General features: G+C 41.9%; 1 protein-coding gene across 1 annotated transcript; it reads left to right on the top strand.

Moving 5' to 3' along the window:
- Positions 1-593: 593 nt before the first annotated feature.
- On the top strand, positions 594-24,140 carry LOC311236718 (serine/threonine-protein phosphatase 6 catalytic subunit). Its single transcript, XM_084324458.1, has 7 exons — positions 594-729; positions 4,420-4,515; positions 7,046-7,111; positions 12,896-13,037; positions 13,633-13,712; positions 19,890-20,099; positions 22,507-24,140. Exons 1-7 carry the CDS (start codon positions 655-657, stop codon positions 22,753-22,755), a joined length of 918 nt encoding a protein of 305 aa, XP_084180584.1. The 5' UTR covers positions 594-654; the 3' UTR covers positions 22,756-24,140.
- Positions 24,141-25,412: the final 1,272 nt, after the last annotated feature.

The following is a 25,412-nucleotide window of genomic DNA, read 5'->3' as shown; positions in this document are numbered from 1 at the left end:
GGACGACGGGATGGGTCAAGCGCAGAGACTCAATCGCATCGGCGACTGAGGAAAGACAATGCATGTGTGTGTGTGCCGCTCCAATTGCATGTCCAGTTCGTTGCATGCCGAATAAAGACCCCCCCTAAAGAGGTCCTGCATTATTCAGAAATAAAAAAGATGTTGAAAAAACCCTGGAAATCTGTGTTTACCATTATGGCATCCAAGTGAAATGACTTCTCTAAACGTTGTGCCAACGATGTAGTCGTGGGACCCATGCCTCTGAAACCAAAATAACTACATGAATAATTAAATAAAACGTTTTGTTGACATGAAAGCCTAAATTATAAACGTTCTTCTAAATGAATGCTGGCAGTTATTTGTGGCAAAGTTAAAGCACAGGACACATGTGGGATATGCTGTGAACGTGCCCAATGATGTTTTTGTGGTAATATATGCATACAAATGTCAAAATGCAACATTATTAATTGCCTTCAGAAATAAGGAGTCGGCCATGTAGACAGACGGCGCTGTTTCGAGCGCATAATGTCCTATCCCTTTAATAAAGTATTGAACGTGCCCCGGAAGTAAAATATCCTTTTCTGCTAGAAAACAGTTAGCTTGTTTAGCTAACCAGCCAGCAAACCTAGCCAGTTTCACTGAGCTATTTCGATAATGGCGCCTTTAGACCTGGACAAGTATGTTGACATAGCAAGACAATGCAAATATTTGCCAGAGAATGATCTTAAGGTAAAACAAACTCAATTGTATCCAACCGTTTCATTATAGCTAGCTAAGTTAGCTATTACATAAGCTTGCTCCTTTTTCGGTACGTTGGCTATAACCTACCACTAGCTAGCCACCCTACGTTAGCTAAAGTTATATTATAGCATTTGACATTTTCATTCCAAAGTCTTCATAACGTCACAGTTGGCAATGACTGTTATTATAACGTTAGCGTTAACGAATCTACTAGCGGGCACTGGGAGCTAGCTAGTAGTAGCATCAACAACCACACAAGCTTAGGAAGTACAGACGTCGTAACCGTTAACTAAACCAGTGGCAAGATTGCAGAAGTTTGACTAAAATAACCCTGTGTAAGCTTAGTGTGTTTTACAATACACATTAATGAGGCCGACTTTTAGTTACAATTTGAATTGATAATTCAAATGTGTTATTTCCACGGCCTAGGAAAGTTCAATAACATATGTGTGAACATTAGCAATAGCTTGTAGTGCCCGGAGGAAAGAGGAATAAACGGAGGTAACGTAATGCTTGTTTAATGTACAAAGCCACGTCAGTAAACAAGAACACCAGCACATGAATCCCAGCACAGCAATGAATGACTACAAGCTACTCTATTATACCAAAGCCCCAGATAAGCAAGACTGAAACTTGTGATCGTCATCAAGTATAAAGTCTGGAGCTGCTCCATAGAGAGACATCTTTTGACATTACAAGTTTGAATTTGAGCACTTATAACGTTTTTGGATTTGGGAGATAATTGTTTGTTCTCATTCATGTTTTTTGAACTGTCTTAGACCATAGGAATAACATTACGAACGCCCTACCCAAAGCTGTAAAGGAATGTGAATCACTACCCACTTTCAAAAGCACTCTCAAAGAACACCTACGGGAGACTGCAATTCGAAACTGGCCCCTGTAAATATCCTAACCCAACCCCCTCCAATGTACAGTAAATTACCAAGTATGGTTTAGTCAATATTCCAATGTACAGTTTTGCTTGTACAGTTGTACAGTGTCCCCCACCCACACTTTCTCTGGTCTGCATCCCTTTAACAATTGTATGTATTGAGCTGTACTGTAACTGTACCCATTCTGCAATCTGTTAATAAAGTTTTCAATCAATCAATCAATATGCATTCTTACATTGGGTGTCGTCCCCTTTTAAATGTGCACTACTACGTAAGGGATAATGTATAGCTACGAGGTCATTGTCGCAAAATAATTGACCGACAGAGTTTAAAATACCGAGGCGCCTCGCCGAGGTGTTTTAAACGTTAGTGAAGGTCAATTATTTTGCGACAATGATCAAGTATAGCTATACATTATCCCGCTTATTACATGGCTAACTTACTAACAATATACCTAATTCATTTTACATCAACAAGACGAGATCAAATGCAGACACAGTTCTGTTCTGTCGCTCCCGCTGTCATCGTCACACACACTCCGCTGTCAGTGCAGCCGGCAGGTGTGTCTGATTGGCTGCACTGATGCAGTGTGTCAGTGGGCTTGATTGCGAACAGCTGCGCACAGCGGTCATTATTGTTCGGCAGAGGTCCGTTATCGAGTAATAACGGACCTCTGACGAGCGCTATTGACCAATCACAAGCAAGCATTTCGGCGAATGTGAAAACGCCATGTAATAATCTGTTTTAATCGTGAGAGAGAATTCAAAACGTTTAAAGGGAAAGTCCAACTTAAGACATAATTTACAAATCAGGACAGTTAAAGGGACATGCCAACATTGTGACAAATTGTATTACTATTGGCTCTCATACAGCAAGCCCCTTCTGCGGATGTGTTCCGAACTTCCTGCACTAGTAAACACTGAAGCTAAGAAGTTACCTGAGAAGTTTGTTTACAAAGGCAGGTCCAGCTATTTGGTTTACAAACATATTCCAGGCTTATCTTTGGTTCACACAGTGCCTCACAGTGATTTGATTTACAATGTTTACATGTAAGAACGACATAATATGTTTTGGAAACTGGTAATTGCAGGTTCTGTAAATGTAAACAAACCCCCTCTTTCGCAAAACTGCGTGGTGCACCTTTAAACTGAAAGGCTAATCAGCTAGCTAGTAGATTTGGACTGTTTCACTGTACCGTCATCAACAATATATATAGATATTGTACAATTGTTAATGTATTTCTTAAGGTAATTTAAAAAGATGTCTTGCAGCACTATTATAAAGGTGTTGGGATAAAGAATTATTAGAATATACCATTTTGAATAAAAAAGCATTACGACAATTGTATTACAAAAAGAAAATACATTAAATAGATCTCAAATCACACTGTAACTTGCAGTGGAAAAACCAGATGCCATATTCTACCATCAAAAAGAAGAAAAAAAAATTATATTATATTTAGTCTTTATTTGGGCCATACTGCCCACCCCTGCTAGCTAGGTAGGATAAATCAAATCAAATCAAATCAAATTTATTTATAGGGCCCGACAACACACGTTAATGTCCCCATGGGCCGTACAGGTCTTCTTTAAACAAGTCAAGAAGACAACATAACAATAAGTCAAGAACAGAACAAGAACACCATAGGGTCCAAACATTTTTTAGATGAATGCAAATAAATGAAAGAATGCAAGCACTCCCAGACATACCCCACGCGAAGGTAAGGAAAAACTCACTAAAACCTAACAATAGGGAAAAAAGCTCCACAGGCAATGTGGAGGAGAGAAACCTTAGAAGGGCCGTTCAAGGGGGGATCTCCCTTCTTAGATGTCGGTGATAGTAGTGTTGCAGACGGACAGTTGGTAAGCATGCACTCATGTGTGTAGTGAAACACAGATGAGTGCATGCAATAGCAACTGTACATTTTGAAAAATTAAAGATAGAGTTGATAGCGGATCTATTTGAAGCACAGGGGCGGCGCAAGAGGGTCACGTCCTCCCCGTCTTAGTCACGGGACATTCAGCACTCCGGTCGTTGCTCAGGACAGCCGGAGACAGGGGGAAGGGGGGGTGGCACAGAGAGGGTCGCGAACTCCCGGCATCATCGCGGGACATCCGGCACTCCGGTCACCACTACGAAACCTCCGAAGACAGGGGGGCACGCAGAGGGGGTCGCAATCTCCCGGCCTTCGTCACGGGACGTCCAACACTCCGGTCAACACTCCAGGACAGCAAGTCATAGGAAGACAGGGAGACGGGACAGGCGTTAGACAGCTCATGAGATTGTAGTAGGCGGACATAGCAATAGATACAAGTGGTAGGCATATATGTGAATGGAGTAGATATATGAAGTAAGCGTATTATGTGAATAGAATAGAAGTACTTAACCCAGCAATGAAACCGCGTTGACTGTTAATCTGTTAACAGTCTGTTAATCAGTTGACAGGACCACGGACAGACGGCGGTGAATAACTGATCCAATGCCTCGGAGGTGCATGTAGAGCAGTCACTACAAGCTTGGCCAAGACCCCGAGGCATCCATCACCTTGGTCAGCGCCAGGAGACGGGTACTCAGAGAGAAGGGGGAGGGAGAGGGGGGGGGGGGAGAGGGGGGGGGGGGGAAGAGTTAGAGAGTTCCCATGTTTGTGGTGCTGCAAAGGAGCAGACATGTAGTACCCTGTAGTGCCATGTCTGCTATGCTAGGATACTATTAACTTAATACTGCACTCCACTCTTAATGTTGCTATTACTCCAAAAATAACATGTTCTTCTTTTTGCTTTTGCAGCGATTATGTGATTATGTTTGTGACTTACTCCTTGAAGAATCAAATGTTCAGCCAGTCTCTACACCGGTCACTGTTTGTGGGGATATTCATGGTCAGGTAATGTGTGTTTTTATTTTTTCTCACCTGTCAGGAGATGTTATTTCATCAATACTTCTCAGCTGTCAATAGGTTTTAGTTTAGCCTTTTTACAATCTTGATAATCCTTTCACTTCGCCATCTTAGTTTTGGAAGTGTGTAATAAAAAGCTTGCTTGAACAGTAGCTGATGTTAGATCATCAATTGTTGGCCAAGCTGCATTGCCAGAATTTGTCATAATTTCCACTTAAAAAGTTGTTTATAAACATATCCCTTACCTTAACCCTAACCTTAACCTCAATGGAGACCTCATGTCTCATGTAACCCAGTTGTTCCCAAAGTGTGGGGCACGACCCCCTAGTTAGGCGCGGAGGTACTGTAGGTGGGGCGTGATAATTTTTTTTTAATAATAATAATTTAGCCTACCAAAACTGATAAACGCCAATGTCAGCAAAAATGTATTGACTGGCATGTGTTATTCCTTATACAGAGCACATTCAGAAGCCTAAACACGTTTAGCCACAAAAGGTGTTATTGTCCATTGTAAAAGCATTGTACGTTTGTGTTTCAGGCTAGCTAGCTATTGTCCAATCGAATTAGTGAATGAATGGGAATGGAATAGAGAGTGAGACATAACGTTACGCTAGCCTGCATGAGAGGAATTTACAAAACTAAATTGGAGAAGTTTCTAGTAACCCCTAAAAGTTAAAGATTTGCAAGGGAAAGCAAGCACTGAATGTAGGCTAGAATGGGAATATGAAAAGTGATTTATTTGCAACCTGTAGTAGTAGGCCTAATTTTTATTAATATATTATTTAAGTTAATATTATTTTAATTTAATTCAAGAAGTACTGCAATTATTATTTTAATGTAAAGAAATCTACTAGCCTACTCAGGTAAGTACTGCAGGCTAATTATTATCTCAGGGAAGTAGCCTACTGTAGGCCTACAACGACAAAAATTATTGGGCCTAATTATGTCACAGTGGCACAGGATCATTTGCCAAGCTTTTGTTCATTTTCAAATAAAACTAATTGTCTCTTGTTATGTTAATCTTGTCTTGTTAGTCGTAGAGGAAATGGCATGTTTGTAGCCTAAATTCTAGTCTACATCTAGGTGGGGACCAGGTTAGGTGGGGCTCGAAAATCATTCAAACTACCCAAGTGGGGCCTGATTGAAAAAGTTTGGGAACCACTGCAGGAACCTAAAATAGAGGTTTTCTTTTTTGCGATCATACATTTTCATATAGTATATTCACATATAGCGATTTTCTACTTTGCAGCTTGGCCGATTAGTTAGGAACAGACAAAAGCCAAGGCGTTATTCGTTTTCCATTGTTCCAGAAAATACCCAGCGTTTTGTACATGAAGAAGCGACCACGTCTCGTTGGTTCTCAGGCGTACGTCTGCCGGTATTGCGAGAAGGCTGACCAAGCTGAAAGTGAGTGGTGTGTTGAAGCGCTGGTCGTCTCAGTTTGTTCTGTACACGGAACCTAATTAATTAAAGAGAAATTAAACATTGTCGCTTTAACCCTATCTCAGTTCTCACTCTAAGCTTAGGATTAATACAGATGCCAGTTGGTGTGGGAAGAGTAAATACTCTTATAGACTAACACGGAGTGTGTCGTTACCAGCTCATTACAGGCTAGTGCTCTAAACGTGCTGTTCCCATTCCACATGAAATATTATGTTCGCTGCAGGCAAAACAATTCAAGTAGCCTACTGACCCAAGAGGTGTCCCTCGACCTAACTACTGACCCAAGAGGTGTCCCTCCACCTAACTACTGACCCAAGAGGTGTCCCTCCACCTAACTACTGACCCAAGAGGTGTCCCTCCACCTAACTACTGACCCAAGAGGTGTCCCTCCACCTAACTACTGACCCAAGAGGTGTCCCTCCACCTAAGCCAGTTGGTCCTGAGTGTTTATATATTCAATCTGAACACAAAATCTCAAAGGGATTCATGAAAATCTTTAGAAATGCAAAATGGAAGTTAATCCAGTGAGTTAGTTTGATACAATTATCCCATCAATGTAAATGCTCCCCTGCAAATATTCTTTGGCCAGAGTGTGAGAATGAAACTTTGCATATCCAAACAGGAATTGTGCTGGCTCACCCAATCTATCAACTTTCCCGCTTTTCCCTGAATGTCTTCCCGTGGGTTGGGGTACCAGCGTGGAAAAACCACACAAACTCTCAACTTTGTTACCGATGTTGCCCGTCCACCATAATGTGCCTTTCACATAGGACATGGTGCAGAGCAAAGCATGGGCACTCCTCTGCGAGCTTGCATCCAAAAGTTCAACTAGGTTCAACTCTTCTCCTGAAAAACCCGCCCCATTTCGATTTCCCCTCCGTGATATCTAGTCAGATTGTGCACTGAACCCAGCGGTGAGTCACAGCTCAGATGGCGTCCTCGCCGTCCTGTTTGAAACCATTAGTCTTCCTCCAGATTGCAGTCTTGCTGATTATAGTGCTGAGATGAAAAACCAAACAGATATATTTCAGATGTATGGAAAATAAATGTTTTTTTTCTTAAATTCCCTGTCTAGTTTTATGACCTCTGTGAGCTCTTCAGAACTGGTGGGCAGGTTCCGGACACAAATTACATTTTTATGGTAAGTGAGAGATCCTCTTCATTGTTTACTGTATATACCGGTTGGTTTAGTGATGCCATCAAGGGTTGTTGAGGGGGTCTCTGTTCCATGCTTAGACAGTTGGTTTGCTGCTCAGTGAACAGACACCGGGCGTTTCCCAGTATAATTTCTGTAGAAGATATTGGAGAACAAGATGTTTTTTAAGCAAATTTAAGCAAAACCTACAGCATGTGCAAGTGCATCTTACTCCATGAACTGTTTTGCTTTTATTGCAGTCACACACTACTAGGGAAGGGTACCGAATTCGGTACTTTTGAGGTACCAAACCGAAACACGTCGGTACTACCGAGTATCGATTCAAGTGAGATACCAACATTTTTTTTTTTTTTTTTTTTTAACTTTTTTTTTCCATGTCAACGTTCACACGCACAATATATGCTTACCTAGGATTTTACTTGATTCAACAACAAAGCAGTCGGAGCAATGGCAAGCCGAAAACTGTCGAAATTGTAGTTATTTGAAGTTTGGATTTTTTTTTCACGACTAAATTAAATTTAAATACAATTTCTTGAGACTAAAGTACCGAAAAAAGGTACCGTTGGGTACCGGTATCGATTCACAGGTACCGGTTCAAATGTGAAAGGTACCCATCCCTACACACTACGTCACAATGCTGGACACGTATGTCCTGTGTTTTGTTAATGGATAGGTATATATATTTTTCTAAACAGGAAGCCTATACAATAAAGAGAATTAATTCATTTTCCGCACTCACAAATATATATTTCAGTGTTTAGTTCTTTTTAGATGGATTTCAATAAACTACTTAAACTGGCTCAGCAGCATCTCTGCACCTTTACTCTCATTGAGAATTAGGGATGGGTACCGAATTCGGTGCTTTTAAAGGTACTTACCAAAACACGTCGGTACTACCGAGTATCGATTCACGTGAGATACCGCTTTTTCTTTCTTTTTTTTAACTTTTTTTTTTCATGTCAACGTTCACACGCACAATATACGCTTACCTAGGATTTGACTTGATTCAACAACAAAGCAGTCGGGGCAATTGCAAGCCGAAAACGGTCGAAAGTGTGGTTATTTGAAGTTTGGATATTTTTTTTCACAACTGAGGATTACATTTTTAGAGACTAAAGTACAGAAAAAAGGTACCGTTGGGTACCGATTCACAGGTACCGGTACCGTATCGGTTCAAATGTGAAAGGTACCCATCCCTATTGAGAATACAAGGTTCTATGAATATGCAAATTGTAAACAAGCACCCACTGATATTTACCCACAATTCCAAGTAGGCAGCTTATATTATTTCAGGACATGGAAACAGCTTTCTGTGTGTGCTGACGCTGGAGGTGTCAAGTTACCGACTATTGGACCAGGATATGTTCAACCTATTAGTGACATCACACATTTCAGTTAGAAGCTTTCCCTCTCCAGGGGAAGAGTGAAAAAGGTGCTCTGGTGACAAGTTCTGCACAAATAACAATCTGTATAGTCAAAGTCACAAATAACAATCTGCATAAAAGTCACAAATAACAATCTGCATCAAAGTCACAAATAACAAGATGTATACTGTATTGTCAAAGTCGCAATATGTATAGTCAAAGTCACAAATAACAATATGTAGTCAAAAGTCATGCCTCCAAGAGGAGTTCAATTGTCAAGTTAGACCGCGCTCTCAAGGTCTGACACTGGGTGCTGTAATCCCATAAAGTTGAATATCAAGAAAGCAGGAAAGCTGGACCAGCACTCTCAGGTTCATTAGTTTTAATGGCAGCCTGAAATGGAAACAACAGGCATGTTTCGGAACTATGGTTCCTTCTTCAGTGTTATGGCTAGCAATGGTAATTCAGTCAAGATGGTGGTTATATACACCTGGTAGGTAATGACATGACAGGAAATGACATCACGACGCAGGTGTGCCTGAGCATTGTGACCAAAGGGATGACCTATCAAAGTAGAGTCTATTCAATAATACACAAATTATACATATATATCTAAATATATAAAAAATAAATAAAAAATTACCAGAAACTTGATATATAACATATAACATGCCCATAGTTTCTAGGGCTAATTGAGCCCCTTTACTTTGCTTAAATGAAACAGGTTAAAACGTTCTCTTCATTCATACCTCTAGGTTCTATGCAATTGAACAGGTGGATATAATAACATTCACGTTGCAATAGTAACTTGTATCTGTCTCCCCCTCTCGCGGGCCTGAGTACTAACTCTAGTCCCATGTATTTGAGATCGTTAACGGTATGTTTGCACTTGGAAAAATGTCGAGCTACCGACGACTTGACATCTGAATTTCTCACTGCACATTTGTGTTCACTGATTCTCGATTTAAAGGCTCTGGTTGTTTTCCCCACATAAGAAAAATTACACAGACATTTTAGCAAATACACCAGATTAGACGAATTGCACGTAATCCGTCCTTTAACGGGTATACTTTTACCCGTTTTAGGGTGTGTATAGAATTTGTCTTTGATCATGCCTTGACATTGTACACAGGCTTGACAGGGGACATTTCCATCAGGGATATTAGACATAAAATGAGTAGGTTTCCTTAAGGGCAAGTCAGTTTTGACTAAAAGATTAGATTTATTTGGTCTGGTTCATCGTCTGATCTATTTGGCCTTCCTTGAGTACCTGAACACCTGTAGAGAAACGATAACGTTTACATTGAGGTTTGATATGCATAATCTACCTTTCCTGGATGTTCTGATCAAGAAAGCCCCAAATGGCATCTCATTACACACAGAGGTCTTCAAAAAGAGGTATTTTTCTTATGTGGGGAAAACAACCAGAGCCTTTAAATCGAGAATCAGTGAACACAAATGTGCAGTGAGAAATTCAGATGTCAAGTCGTCGGTAGCTCGACATTTTTCCAAGTGCAAACATACCGTTAACGATCTCAAATACATGGGACTAGAGTTAGTACTCAGGCCCGCGAGAGGGGGAGACAGACACAAGTTACTATTGCAACGTGAATGTTATTATATCCACCTGTTCAATTGCATAGAACCTAGAGGTATGAATGAAGAGAACGTTTTAACCTGTTTCCTTTAAGCACCTTATACCTACATTATTATTTCTGGTTTAATTACGTTGTTTCTAAGCAAGAGGTATGGTTTTTCAAGGATGCTCAATTGAGAAATTGGAATTATTTAGTTAAATATGTAAAGGGGCTCAATTAGCCCTAGAAACTATGGGCATGTTATATGTTATATATCAAGTTTCTGGTAATTTTGTGTTTTTTGATATATTTAGATATATATGTATAATTTGTGTATTATTGAATAGACTCTACTTTGATAGGTCATCCCTTTGGTCACAATGCTCAGGCACACCTGCGTCGTGATGTCATTTCCTGTCATGTCATTACCTACCAGGTGTATATAACCACCATCTTGACTGAATTACCATTGCTAGCCATGAATGAATGAATGAATGAAAACTTTATTTAACAGATTGCAGAATGGGTACAATACAGTACGGCTCAATACATACAATTGTTAAGGGGATGCAGACCTGAGAAAGACGTTTGTCTTGTTTCCATCAGGGTCCCCCATTTTCAATTCATATAGACATTTATGACATACACAACATACATGACATTTATGGCATAGGGACATAAACATACATATTAACAGACATAGGTATTTAGTACTGATACATTTGTGACATAAACGGTATTCAAATATACAGTAGTTACCCCTAGATCCTGACAGAGTATATACATATGATGGGGAGGGGACTGTACATTAGGAGGGGGTGGGTGGGTGGGAGAGAAATATACATACGGCGGGGAGGGAATATATACATGCGGTGGGGAGGAGACGGTCTATTAGGAGGTGGTGGGGGTTTTGGGCCTTTTACGTGGCCAGTTTCGAATTGCATCCTCCCGTAGGTGCTCTTTAAGAGCGGTTTTGAATGTGGGTAGTGATTCACATTCCTTTACAGCTTTGGGTAGGGCGTTCCACATTCTTGTGGCATAATTGCGAAACGTGTTTAGTCCCTTGTTTGAGCCGAATCTGGGTTTTACATGATTTGTTGAGCTTCCTCTGGTGTAGTGGTTGTGGTATTCACTGACCTTTGGGAAGTATTTTGACATGTACAATCATCATAGATCTAGCCTCTTTATTTTGCTCTCAAAGTGCACCAGATTGATGCATTTAACTTTAAAATGTAAAAAAAAAAGTTACGGGGGGCATGCCCCCGGACCCCCCTAGAGCAGGGGTGGCCAACCCGCGGCTCGCGAGCCGCATGCGGCTCTTTGCCCGTCAATGTGCGGCTCTTCCATCCATATAAAAAAAAAAAAAAAAATAACACTGAAGAAGGAACCATAGTTCCGAAACATGTCTGTTGTTTCCATTTCAGGCTGCCATTAAAACTAATGAACCTGAGAGTGCTGGTCCGGCTTTCCTGCTTTCTTGATATCCAAGAGGAGTTAACCATGAAAAAAAACACGTTATTGAGTGGAGGGGATCTTTAATGCACAGCAGCAGTCAAGCAGTTAATCAGCATTCTGTTCCTGAACATGGTTGGAATGTTGTTGAGTTAAGTGTGTCGGTGCTTGTTGTTGTCATCCTATAAAATACAAGCTATAAACAACATGAATAATTTGGAATGGTCATTAGAGAAATACAGTATGGATACATATTCCAAAAGGGCATTGTTAAATTATTTGTAAATGTTTTTAACGGCACACATTAATTTAGTTAGACAGTTATTGAAAGTAATGAGTTTGAATATGGCCACCACTGTGATGTCATTGAGGACATTGGATCCTTGTGTTGTGTTAATTACAGCTCCATGAAATGATAAGGTAGCAGTCCCTATATAATAAGACAAGGTATTGTTATTTTCTCATCTACATAATTTCATGGAGATGTAATTAGCACAACACAAGGATTCAATGTTCCCCAATGACATCACTGGTGGCCATATTCAAACTCCTGTACTCTGAATAACTAAATTAATGTGTGCACTGCAAAACCATTTCAAGTTTTTGGATGTGTGCATAAAAAAATAATCTGCATTGTAGGGCATTTTCTGTGTTTCCTTCTCACAGCCATCAAGTTGGAAGTATTTGTATATTTACTGGAGTGAGAAATTCCACCTAAACCAGTGACGTCACGTCACAATTCAAGCCCCTTTTGGACATGCACTCAGGACAATGCGCTGAGAATCGGGTGCAGGCATTGCCTGGAGGAGCCTTTTCACACAAGTAGCACACAGCGTGGCAGACATGTTCAGATATATGGAAATACTGTGCTTGGTTTAGGGGTAGAGTGAACATGACACAGAAATGGAAAAGTAACTCCTCCGCCTGTGTACAGAAGAAAATATTTAAATGTAAACTCGATATTTAGCAAATGATGGCAAGCTCAACTTTTTTTCCCTAGCTAAAATAAAGGTTTGAAATTAAATGAAATAGTAACAGTATTCCGTACAGAGTGAAATATGTGACCAATGGTGTTCCATACAGTATAAAAACATTTGACTCCCACTGTGGGAATACTGCGAACGATGATCTGCTTGTGTTCCGACATGGGCTCAGTTGGTCATTACGTGCACTTAGGTCTGGGATGGTAAACTCCACATGGAATAATTAGAATGTTTGTGTTCGACATACAGCCCCTCCGATTTATGTGCGGTTAAGACCAGGAGTCTTATGTCCCAAAGGGGCTCAAGACTTGCTTTCTCTACATGTGGCTACAATTGGTTTTCTTCAACAGGAACTGTGTCTTTGGGTCTGAATGCATTTCTTAATTCCTCCAGGGAGACTTTGTGGACAGGGGATATTACAGCTTGGAGACGTTTACACATCTGCTAGCCTTAAAAGCGAAATGGCCAGATCGCATCACCCTTCTACGAGGGAACCACGAAAGCAGGCAAATCACACAGGTGTATGGATTTTATGGTGGGTAACCTTTTTTCCACTTTCTTTTTGTTACAATTCGCATGTGTTCTTTTTTTCTATTTGTGTGTTTAGTCTTATTATTTCTCATGCTGAAAGATGATGAAACTGGACTTTGAAGAAGTCTTTATTTGTAGCACATTACTACATTGTCATGCAGCATACAGACACATGCAAGATGGGCGACACATAGAACACACACACATGCATTTTTTGGGTCGCCGTTGAAATGTCCTCTCTGTGCTTGAACCATCCCGTCGTCCTTCCCTCCCAAGGGCAGCCGGGAGCAGACATGGGTTGTGGTGTGGAGCCACACTTCCAGGACCAATCCTAGTGCTCCTGTTCATCTTCGATCTGTTCTGCATGTTTTCCATAGTTTATTTGTTTTTTAAGGGGAAACCCTTGCGAGCACGGGGATAACATGCAATCTCCACACAGAAAGGCCCGGGAGATACCGTACCTCACCTGGGTACCTGGCAACCTGGTCCCCAAGCGGGAATCGAACCCAGGACCTTCTTGCTGTGACCTTGAAGTGTCAACCACTACACCACCTCATCAAACCAAATGTTCATATACTGTATGTTCTGCCTTTTTTCAGACGAGTGCCAAACTAAATATGGAAATGCAAACGCCTGGCGATACTGCACAAAAGTGTTCGACATGCTAACCGTCGCAGCTGTAAGTTCATCCATGACTCTCTTGTCGGCTATGTGCTATTTGCCTCTTGTGCTTGCCTTTTGTAAGCATTTAAAGGAGTAACCAACCAGTGTACCATTGCAAACCTGAATAACTATCCTAAATGTATAAACGGGAGAGCCAAAGCTCTCATCTGACTTTGACGTTATCAAGGGACTAGAGTCTCGAGCTGCTACATTGATAATGAATGAGCCAACCAACCATTTTTTGGACGCATTAACAGTAACTATTGTGGGTGTGAGCACAGCGCAAAACATTTCTGATAGTCTCTCACCAATTTCACGGTCTTCATTGGTAGATAGATGGATCATCTCATCCTCTTCAGGGGACGTTTGTTTCCATAGCCTGTACACACACACAAACAATTAAGGAACAATAAATCAAACCAACACAAGACATGGTCAAAAGGAACACAATACAGTCACAAGAACAGTCCATTAAATGTTTGTTGAGGTCAGTGATGGCAGAGGCCACGATGCTCTAGCATGCTTTTTCTTTTAACAGATCAGAGATCTGTATCTGGCCGGATGGGAGTAGAGTGATGCATGAGTTCAGGGGGTGGCTGGGGTCATGTGTTATGTTGAGTTGAGTGATGCATGAGTTCAGGGGGTGGCTGGGGTCATGTGTTATGTTGTGTAGAGTGATGCATGAGTTCAGGGGGTGGCTGGGCGATATGACGATATTATATAAATATCGGGTACAGTTAATTAACGATACACTTTTTAAACGTATCGTGGATATCGTGATGTTTTGCCCTCGCGTTAGAGGCCGCCGCGGCTGAGATGAGACTTACAAGCGCAGTGCTAAATGCTTTCCTCTCCCTCTCGCAGAAAAAAAAGTCAGTCACACACACACTTGCCCAAATTACGTCATCTACACGCACATACACGCACGCAAGCGCACACACCTAGCCAGAGACAGAGAGGCGGTGGTTCGGTGCTAGGGATGCCCCCCGAAACCCAGGAGTATTGATAAGCTCCGACGTTAACAGTACTGCTATCGGTAAATTAGTCTATGAGCGGATTAGCTACGGAGCTAACATAGTGTACCATCCATCTGCGACGCAAGAGTGGACACAGAGTAATGTTAATGTTATGTCGAGTTCATACTACACTACACATATGAACTCGACATAACGTTAACGTTACTCCATTTCCATGAAGTGTTTAATTAGCAGCAATCTGTTCTGTTGAACATTTAACGTTAAGTTAACTTAGGTATCCGACGCACTTCCGGCGAGGACAGGAAGCCGTCATGAAACCGTTGTAGTCATATTGTAGTCTTTTAGTCTTATTAACTAAAAGATTTTAACAAAATAAAAAGCAGCAGCACTATTGGATAACTGAGTAATGTTTGCTATGTATTTCTTTCTTTAGGGGAGTAGGACATTTGTTTCACAGTTTTAGCATGATGTTTTATAGATAGCTAGGTTAAACACAGGTTTTTGTTTTTAAGAGGGAGGGTTTGATTTGATTTGATTGAAGTTTATTTCAAGTATGCAACACAACAAACAAACATCAAGTACAGATATAGCCTTAAGCCATTCAAATAATAAATGTATACATAAATAAACAGTTACAATATATAATCTAATAATCTAAATCTAATCTAATATATAATCTAAAAAAACAAAAGGCTAAAATGCTAAATATATAATCTAAGAATCCAATAATCTAAATCTAATATATAATATAAAAATGCTAAATGCATGAGTCTTTTGTCTTTAATGTTAGCTTGCAAACTCAAATACTGTCTTGGTAAGCCTCATAATGAATTGTTTGGGGAAAAAAGGAAAAACATTGTGATGTGTATCGTGTATCGCCGAAAGGTCAGAAAATCGTGATATCATATTTAGGCCATATCGCCCAGCCCTAGTTCAGGGGGTGGCTGGGGTCATGTGTTATGTTGAGTAGAGTGTAGCATGAGTTCAGGGGGTGGCTGGGGTCATGTGTTATGTTGAGTAGAGAGTGATGCATGAGTGCAGGGGGTGGCTGGGGTCATGTGTTATGTTGAGTAGAGTGTAGCATGAGTTCAGGGCGTGGCTGGGGTCATGTGTTATGTTGAGTAGAGAGTGATGCATGAGTGCAGGGGGTGGCTGGGGTCATGTGTTATGTTGAGTAGAGAGTGATGCATGAGTTCAGGGCGTGGCTGGGGTCATGTGTTATGTTGAGTAGAGTGATGCATGAGTTCAGGGCGTGGCTGGGGTCATGTGTTATGTTGAGTAGAGTGATGCATGAGTTCAGGGCGTGGCTGGGGTCATGTGTTATGTTGAGTAGAGAGTGATGCATGAGTTCAGGGGGTGGCTGGGGTCATGTGTTATGTTGAGTAGAGAGTGATGCATGAGTTCAGGGGGTGGCTGGGGTCATGTGTTATGTTGAGTAGAGTGATGCATGAGTTCAGGGGGTTCCATGATGCTCCTATTATACAGGAGGAACAGTAGAGGAGGTTCTATGATGCTCCTATTATACAGGAGGAACAGTAGATGAGGTTCTATGATGCTCCTATTAAGAAGAAGAAGTCTTTATTCGTCATGCACACACACATGCGATGGGTGGCACACACACACATGCAATTCTTTTTTTTTGGGTCGCAGATACAAGAGGAACAGTAGATGAGGTTCTATGATGCTCCTATTATTATACAGGAGGAGCAGAAGGTGGGGTGTGACTGGGAGTGCTATGAGTTTCCAGATGGTGGAGCGTCTCTGTTGGCAGTGTTTATTAAGCATTAGTACAGTAGGGGAAAGACATAGCAGCACTCGGGGATAATGCCTCAATCGTTTATTTTAACGCATGGGCATCGTTTGCACCATTCTGCTGCACATGCATTCAGATGAACTATGATGGACATTATCCCCTCCTAACAGGGCCCACAGGGACTTACTGGGGTGCTTTCTGAATGCTGGTGCAAAATGAGACACACAGTGAAATAAGTGCTCTTCAGGCGCGACCAGTACCACCAGTGATGCGTTCCTCATGGGACGGGGTTGCACGCAGTGCAGCCAAAGTTTTGTGAGCAGAAGCGCGTGCACGCACACGCACGGATGTGCACGGCACGCGTGTGCACACAGGAATGCGCTGCACTCGCCAACTCGCCTAAGTACCCACCTGGGCTACTTTGCATATCAATAGCGCCGGTCGTCAGGTGTGTTAAATACGTTCTCAGATACATTCACACAGAACTTGTGAATGAAATGTGTTACATTCCATTCGTAGAGGCAATTAGGCATTGTCTTTAGTCTGTGCTTAAGCGAGGGAACATGTATGCGCATGCGTGGGAGCGCGCGCTCGCGCGCGCCTGGAGCGTGCATGCGCGTGGCGTCCTTAGCGTGCGTGCAATCAGTGTTGATATGAGGAACGCAACACTGAGTACCACACAATCCGTTTTGTGGAGCAGACTATCCAGGGCCCAATGTGGGGATGGTCCTCTAAAAGCCTGTTTTTTTAAAGTTTGTTTTTGTCAGCAATTTAACATTTCATTTAACATTTAACAATTTAACATAGTCGCGGCTAGGTGGTGCAGTGGGCAAGGCGCTCACCACCAATGCAGGAGACGCTGGGTTCGAGCCCAGCTCTCCGCATTGCTATCAGCTTGGCTGGTCGTTCATACTAATACAATTGACAGTATTAGGGGGTGGGAAGCTGATGGGTGGGGATCGGACGTTGTGGACAGCGACTCCTACAGGTCGGTTGGTGCGCCTGCGCAGCAGAATCAGGAAGTGACGGGGGCGGCGTGCCCTCCAAACGCAGACCCCCGACGCTGAGAGATTGCGCTGTGCAGGTGAAAAGATGCGACTGCTGCTTCCTCGAGTACCGGAGGGGACACGTGATGTAAGGCTTAGTCCACATTGTAGCCGGCTTGTGGGAGGCATGGCCTAACAACGTTCGAGACAGGGGAGGGTAGAATTGGACGATACGAAATTGGGATGGGAGAAAAAAGTTGATATTATATACAAAAATATTGGTGAGAGATTGAACGTTGTATGCAAAAGAACAGACATTAACACTTTGAGTGCCACGGATGCTTTTTGTCATTAGTTCATGCCGCCAGTTGAATGCCAGCAACGCTATATAGCGGTTATTTGTCGCATTTTTTTTATTAGCGATTTGAATTCATATTTCATCAATCGAGCCTCAAGCTAGTGCTGCAGACTCTCTCTGAGCTCCATTGGGAAAATACCGCCCCCTATCGTCTCCCTGTGTAACTGCACCCCATTGGATTAGACTGATGGGGGGGGGGGGGTCCAGTTTCCTTATTTTACTTCTCCGGCAAGTCATCTGAAGAAACCGAAGTGATTGCAGAGCCGGAAAACAACGTGGAATACATATTTACAGTACCCAGCGCTGAATCAATAAACACGGTCGATATTTGGAATGGCGATCAGGAATTGGAATAATCTTTTTGGAGAACATCTGATATGAGGTAAGGAATCTATTTTACCAGTCTTGGGGTAATCGGATCTGTTTTCACCTATATATATATACCATGTGTGTGTGTGTGTGCGCGCTGATCAGGAAATGAGAAAATAGATTTTTCAGATCGCTTCTCTCGCGTGCATAAGTACACATACTATCGATAATCTAGCGTTTATTTGAAAACAATTCATAAATAGGCCGAAAAATTACAACGTTTTTTGTGTATTCCAGAATATTCCAGTAAATGCTGTTTATCACGGAATCTTTATATTTTCCTGAAACTTTCAAGAAAACGAGGGCTTTTCAAAATGTTATAAAACGGAAATGAACCGATAAAAAAAAAGAAAATCCGTTTCGACAATGTTGACTGCAAACAAGTCATTGATAAGCGACGGGCAGATTAGACACATAATTTAAGACATAGTTTATGCGTTTAGAGCGCTATCATTGAAGTGGGTGATGGCATTCAACGGGGGTAAGGCGCACCGCATTGCTGGTAATCAAAGTGTTAAAGTGTTCAGCTCTATGACAGACTTATTATATTAAAGTGTTCAGCTCTATGACAGACTTATTAAAGTGTTCAGCTCTATGACAGACTTATTAAAGTGTTCAGCTCTGACAGACATTAAAGTGTTCAGCTCTATGACAGACGTTAAAGTGTTCAGCTATATGACAGACTTATTAAAGTGTTCAGTTCTATGACGGACGTTAAAGTGTTCAGCTCTATGACAGATGTTAAAGTGTTCAGCTCTATGACAGACATATTAAAGTGTTCAGCTATATGACAGACATATTAAAGTGTTCAGCTATATGACAGACATATTAAAGTGTTCAGCTATATGACAGACATATTAAAGTGTTCAGCTCTATGACAGACATATTAAAGTGTTCAGCTATATGACAGACATATTAAAGTGTTCAGCTCTATGACAGACTTATTAAAGTGTTCAGCTCTGACAGACGTTAAAGTGTTCAGCTCTATGACAGACTTATTAAAGTGTTCAGCTATATGACAGACATATTAAAGTGTTCATCTCTATGACAGACTTATTAAAGTGTTCAGCTCTATGACAGACTTATTAAAGTGTTCATCTCTGACAGACTTATTAAAGTGTTCAGCTCTATGACAGACATTAAAGTGTTCAGCTCTATGACAGACTTATTAAAGTGTTCAGCTCTATGACAGACTTATTAAAGTGTTCAGCTCTATGACAGACTTATTAAAGTGTTCAGCTCTATGACAGACTTATTAAAGTGTTCAGCTCTATGACAGACTTATTAAAGTGTTCAGCTCTATGACAGACGTTAAAGTGTTCAGCTCTATGACATACTTATGAAAGTGTTCAGCTCTATGACAGACTTATTAAAGTGATCAGCTCTATGACAGACTTATGAAAGTGTTCAGCTCTATGACAGACGTATTAAAGTGTTCATCTCTGACAGACTTATTAAAGTGTTCAGCTCTATGACAGACATTAAAGTGTTCAGCTCTATGACATACTTATTAAAGTGTTCAGCTCTATGACAGACGTTAAAGTGTTCAGCTCTATGACAGCCATATAAGTGTGCTAGCAGCTCAATGGCCATTCCAGAATGTAGATTAGAGGGCCTTTCCATCAATTCAGTCATTCAGTAGTGTCTTGTCTGTTGAGTTGGATTGATTTAGTCAATAAATGTAAGACATGGTTGCTTCAGTGATCTTTTCCCCATGTTAATTGATGATTTCCTAATCTCTAACCACCAGCTGATAGACGAGCAGGTCCTCTGTGTCCATGGCGGCCTCTCACCCGACATCAAGACCCTGGACCAGATCCGGACCATCGAGCGCAACCAAGAGATCCCCCACAAGGGGGCCTTCTGTGACCTGGTCTGGTCGGATCCGGAGGACGTGGACACCTGGGCCATCAGTCCCCGGGGTGCAGGCTGGCTGTTTGGCGCCAAGGTCACCAACGAGGTAACTACGTGAAGCACTGCTCAGTGGCAGCCATATTAGAGCAGTGCAGCTCAATTTATGGTGCTGTCACCAAGCTGGGACAGGCGATATACACAGGGTAGCAGTGGAAAGCATGCAAGACAAGATATTATTGATTTGTTATTTTATTAGTTTGGGAAATTGCATTTGTGGTGGGCCCGGGTTGTTATTATATGAATGAATGTGGTGCACTGTCAGAAATAACTCTTTGTACGGGGAAACACAGCTTCTTCATTATTACTGTAATAAAACACAAGGTACTTGTGCCTTAATGATAAGGGTAAGCACTCAATGAAAAAACCCACTCCCACTGCCAAAGGAAAGTCTTGACATGCCTATAAATACTTGTACTATGGAACTACACCCTACAAATGTATTACGTGGCCCATAATGGCCCACAAACAGCATTGCCAACTTCAACAGACCCACGTCCCTTTGATGCGATCTTCCAGTAATGACTATGCCTATGCTACATACCCTACCACGTGGCCCCTAATGACCACCACAACTCATAGTGCAGATAGACAGATGCTACATACCCTACCAGTTAACCCCTAATGACCACCACAACTCATAGTGCAGATAGACAGATGCTACATACCCTACCAGTTAACCCCTAATGACCACCACAACTCATAGTGCAGATAGATAGATGTTGCATACCCTACCAGTTAACCCCTAATAACCTGACCACCACAACTCATAGTGCAGATAGACAGATGTTGCATACCCTACCAGTTAACCCCTAATGACCACCACAACTCATAGTGCAGATAGACAGATGTTGCATACCCTACCAGTTAACCCCTAATGACCACCACAACTCATAGTGCAGATAGACAGATGCTGCATACCCTACCAGTTAACCCCTAATGACCACCACAACTCATAGTGCAGATAGACAGATGTTGCATACCCTACCAGTTAACCCCTAATGACCACCACAACTCATAGTGCAGATAGACAGATGCTACATACCCTACCAGTTAACCCCTAATGACCACCACAACTCATAGTGCAGATAGATAGATGTTGCATACCCTACCAGTTAACCCCTAATGACCACCACAACTCATAGTGCAGATAGACAGATGTTGCATACCCTACCAGTTAACCCCTAATGACCACCACAACTCATAGTGCAGATAGACAGATGTTGCATACCCTACCAGTTAACCCCTAATGACCACCACAACTCATAGTGCAGATAGACAGATGTTGCATACCCTACCAGTTAACCCCTAATGACCTGACCACCACAACTCATAGTGCAGATAGATAGATGTTGCATACCCTACCAGTTAACCCCTAATGACCTGACCACCACAACTCATAGTGCAGATAGATAGATGTTGCATACCCTACCAGTTAACCCCTAATGACCACCACAACTCATAGTGCAGATAGATAGATGTTGCATACCCTACCAGTTAACCCCTAATGACCACCACAACTCATAGTGCAGGTAGATAGATGCTACATACCCTACCAGTTAACCCCTAATGACCACCACAACTCATAGTGCAGATAGATAGATGTTGCATACCCTACCAGTTAATCCCTAATGACCACCACAACTCATAGTGCAGGTAGATAGATGCTACATACCCTACCAGTTAACCCCTAATGACCACCACAACTCATAGTGCAGATAGATAGATGTTGCATACCCTACCAGTTAACCCCTAATGACCACCACAACTCATAGTGCAGGTAGATAGATGCTACATACCCTACCAGTTAACCTCTAAGGACCATCACAACCCAACGTGTAGATAGATAGGCTGCGAGAGCCATCATATCAAGTGTTAAATAACCCAGGGCGCCTATCGTAAAGAGTAGGGGGTTCCCTGACGTTCCTGGCCAAATTCCCAATCAGGTCTCTGACATCAAGACCACCTAATCATCCGTTCCCCTTAATTGGCTGGTATCAATCCCTGTCTCCTGAGCCGTTCAGCCATTGTGTAGTGTGATGTGTGCCGGGTGCCAGTGTATGGGAGCCATTGAGCCTGCGTAGCCCAAGGTTGGGTGCTACCAGTGGTGGTGAAAGAGGCAATTTCCCTAACCCTATGTTGTAAAGCGCTTTGAGTCTGAGAAAAGCGCTATATAAATGTAATGAATTATTATTATTATTATTATTATTATTATTATTATTATTATTAAGTAGGCACCTCCCTTCACTGGTGTTTCGTTAAGTTACAGTAGGCCATGACATCCACATGCAGTACCTCCTATGTCAAAAATAGAACAATTCCTGATAACAATATCACATGAAATAGCAACAACAGAGAAGAAAAGGAATACTCTTTTTCTTTACTGACATTATTAATTATGGTCTCATGGCAGAAGGTTTCTCTTCTCTCACACCTCTCTGTCCTTCCACCCCTAGTTTGTTCACATCAACAACCTGAAGCTCATCTGCCGCGCGCACCAGCTGGTCCACGAGGGCTACAAGTTCATGTTCGACGAGAAGCTGGTCACCGTGTGGTCGGCGCCCAACTACTGCTACCGCTGCGGGAACATCGCCTCCATCATGGTCTTCCAGGACGTCAACACACGGGAGCCCAAGTTGTTCCGCGCTGTCCCAGACTCTGAGCGGGTCATACCCCCTCGAACGACGACCCCGTACTTCCTTTAAAGTACGAGAGCTGTGTCTTTTTATTTTTATTATTATAATTTTTTTGTCCTCTCGTTTTTGTTTTGAGCCACAATCAAGCGACTTGGCCTCAACCCCCCGCCCCCCCCGCCCTGCAGAGCTGTAGTGTGAAGGCAAACATCTGTTGAGATGCGACGTGTTTTAAGAAATTTTTATGTGATACAAAAATGAGAAGTCACCCCCTTTTTGACGCCAAAACTTTCCCTTTCTGACGTGCGGCCTCTGAGAGCAGAAGAGTTTCTTTAGACCAGGTGCCCCCAAGGGTTAATGATCTACCTCCTCTCCCCCTTCTTTAATTGCTACTTTTATATTTTCAGAATGTTTTTTTTAATTTTAATTCAAGAATCATGAAACATTTCCCCCCCATGAGTTATACGATTCACCTCTGGGGGTTGTGTCCTTCTGCTTTGAAGCGGTAGCTTCATCACAAGAAACCCCTTCTGATCTACACTTTAATTCCAAACACTTGTACTATTGTAGAATAGATTGAATGTGCAGTTGACATCCAAATTGAACTAGCCATTAAAAAAGAGATTGAGTTTACAACATTGTTCTGTTCAAACCATTATACCACACTGTATTGCTTTAGGGTTCTCCGCCCCTTCCATCATGGCTTCAGTGTATCTTCTGGTTCATAAACAGCGATTCCTACAGATGAGTGCATATATTAAAGGAACACGCCAACATTATGGGTTGAAGACATCCAAGAAGATGTGTTCAGTAGAAAGCTGTCCGGCTGCAAGCTAGGCTAGCTTAGCACAAATGAATGGAAGCTAGCCTAGTTGTTGGTCAAAAATACATCTGCATGCAAGAGTTTATAGCTAGGCTAGTGGTCCGTATCCGCTTCCATTAATTTGTGCTAAGCTAGGCAAGCTTGCAGCCGGACAGCTTTCTACTGAACACACAGAGAGGGAATTGGTATCTACCTTATTGTCTGACTCTTCCCATAATGTTGGCGTGTTTCTTTAACAAACAGAAGCGTTCTCTATGCTGTCTATGTTGAACATGTGTCCCACAACATATCCCTGTGTGGGTAGGTTGTATTGTCTCAAGTCCTAATGCAGTCGATGGAAATCCCTGAAAAATGGATACAATTGCTGTGCATTTAAAAGTAACTGGTCAATAAAACACATGAAACACACACGATGAAAGGCCACTCAACAACTTGACTGACTTCATCTTGAAATGACGGTGTAAAAGGAGAGGATTCACTGGAGCTCACAGACCGGCTAGGCTATTGCTGGGCTCATAAAATAGACAAATGTTTCGATGCTACTAGACTCGAGGCCCTACACAGTCTATGCAACATAAATGAAAGGGCCTAAACTGTCTGTGTGCTCCAGTGAATCTTTCCCCGTCTGGCTGACATGTCCTGCTCCCAAGAGGCACCTATTAAGAAGCTGATGAGTGGTGGAATCTCCCTGCTATAAAAGGTGAGTTTGTTCTAGACCAGCGGTAGGTCAATATCAGTACGGGTAGGGAAAGAGTATAGTGGAGAGTATGTAGTGGAGAATGGGACACCTCAAGGAAGCGTAATAAGTCCAGTTTTATTTTCTGTTATGATAAATGAAGTGTTTAAGAATATAGAGAGCAGTATTGGGGTGGCATTATTTGCAGATGATGGAATTATGTGGAAAAGGGGAAGGAATATAGAGTATATAGTTAAGAAATTACAAGAAGCAGTAGAGAAAGTAGAGAAGTGGACAAAAGAGTGGGGTTTTAGATTTTCAGTGGCAAAGACAAAGGTGGCATTTTTTACCAGAAGGAAAGTGTCAGAACAGGTTAGTCTTAAGTTATATGGGGAAAGGTTAGAGAGAGTAGAGTGCTTTAAATATCTAGGGATTTGGTTTGACAAAAGGCTTACGTGGGCAACCCATATAGGAAAAGTTGTTGCTAAGTGTAAGAAAGTATTAAATATTGTAAGGTGCCTGAGGGGTAGGGAGTGGGGAGCAGGTAGGGGTTCTTTGAAAGCTGTGTATATAGGGTTAGTAAGGTCTGCTTTAGATTATGGCTGCATCGTGTATCAGTCTGCATCGAAAACGTTATTAAAGAAGTTAGATATAATACAGTATCAGGCGTTAAGGCTGTGCTGTGGTGCGATCAGAACAACCCCAGTATCTGCATTGCAAGTGGAAATGAATGAAGCTCCTTTGAAGTTCAGACGGAAGCAGATAGCGTTAACGTATTGGGTAAATTTAAAGGGCCATAAGGAGAGTCACCCCACTCAAAAGGTATTATTAGAGTGTCAGGAAAAAGAAAAGAAAGAGTTTAAGAGTTTTGGGTGGACAATAGGGAATGACAGTAGGGAGATAGGGATAGGGGAGATGGAGATAAGCCCGACGGTACCATTGTCTGATGTTCCACCATGGCTGTTTGAGGAGGTGCAGGTAGATTTTCATTTATTGGAAAGAAGGAGGGAAAGAGGTGAGGAAGTGTTGGATAGGTATGAAGTTAGTAGGTATATAGAAAGTAAGTATGGAGAGCAGATTAAAGTATACACGGATGCATCAAAAACAATCAGTGGCAAGGTGGGGGTTGCATTTATAAGCACAGAAGTAGATATCATGGAAAAGGAGAGGGTGAGTGATAAATTGTCGGTATACACGGGTGAGTTAATGGCTATTTTGTTAGCTATTAAT

This window comes from Notolepis coatsorum (genome assembly GCF_963971535.1).
Source record: "Notolepis coatsorum genome assembly, chromosome: 11".
NCBI lineage: Eukaryota > Metazoa > Chordata > Actinopteri > Aulopiformes > Paralepididae > Notolepis > Notolepis coatsorum.
Note: the sequence above shows the minus strand (reverse complement) of the source record. Positions and strands in the feature narration are given on the sequence as shown.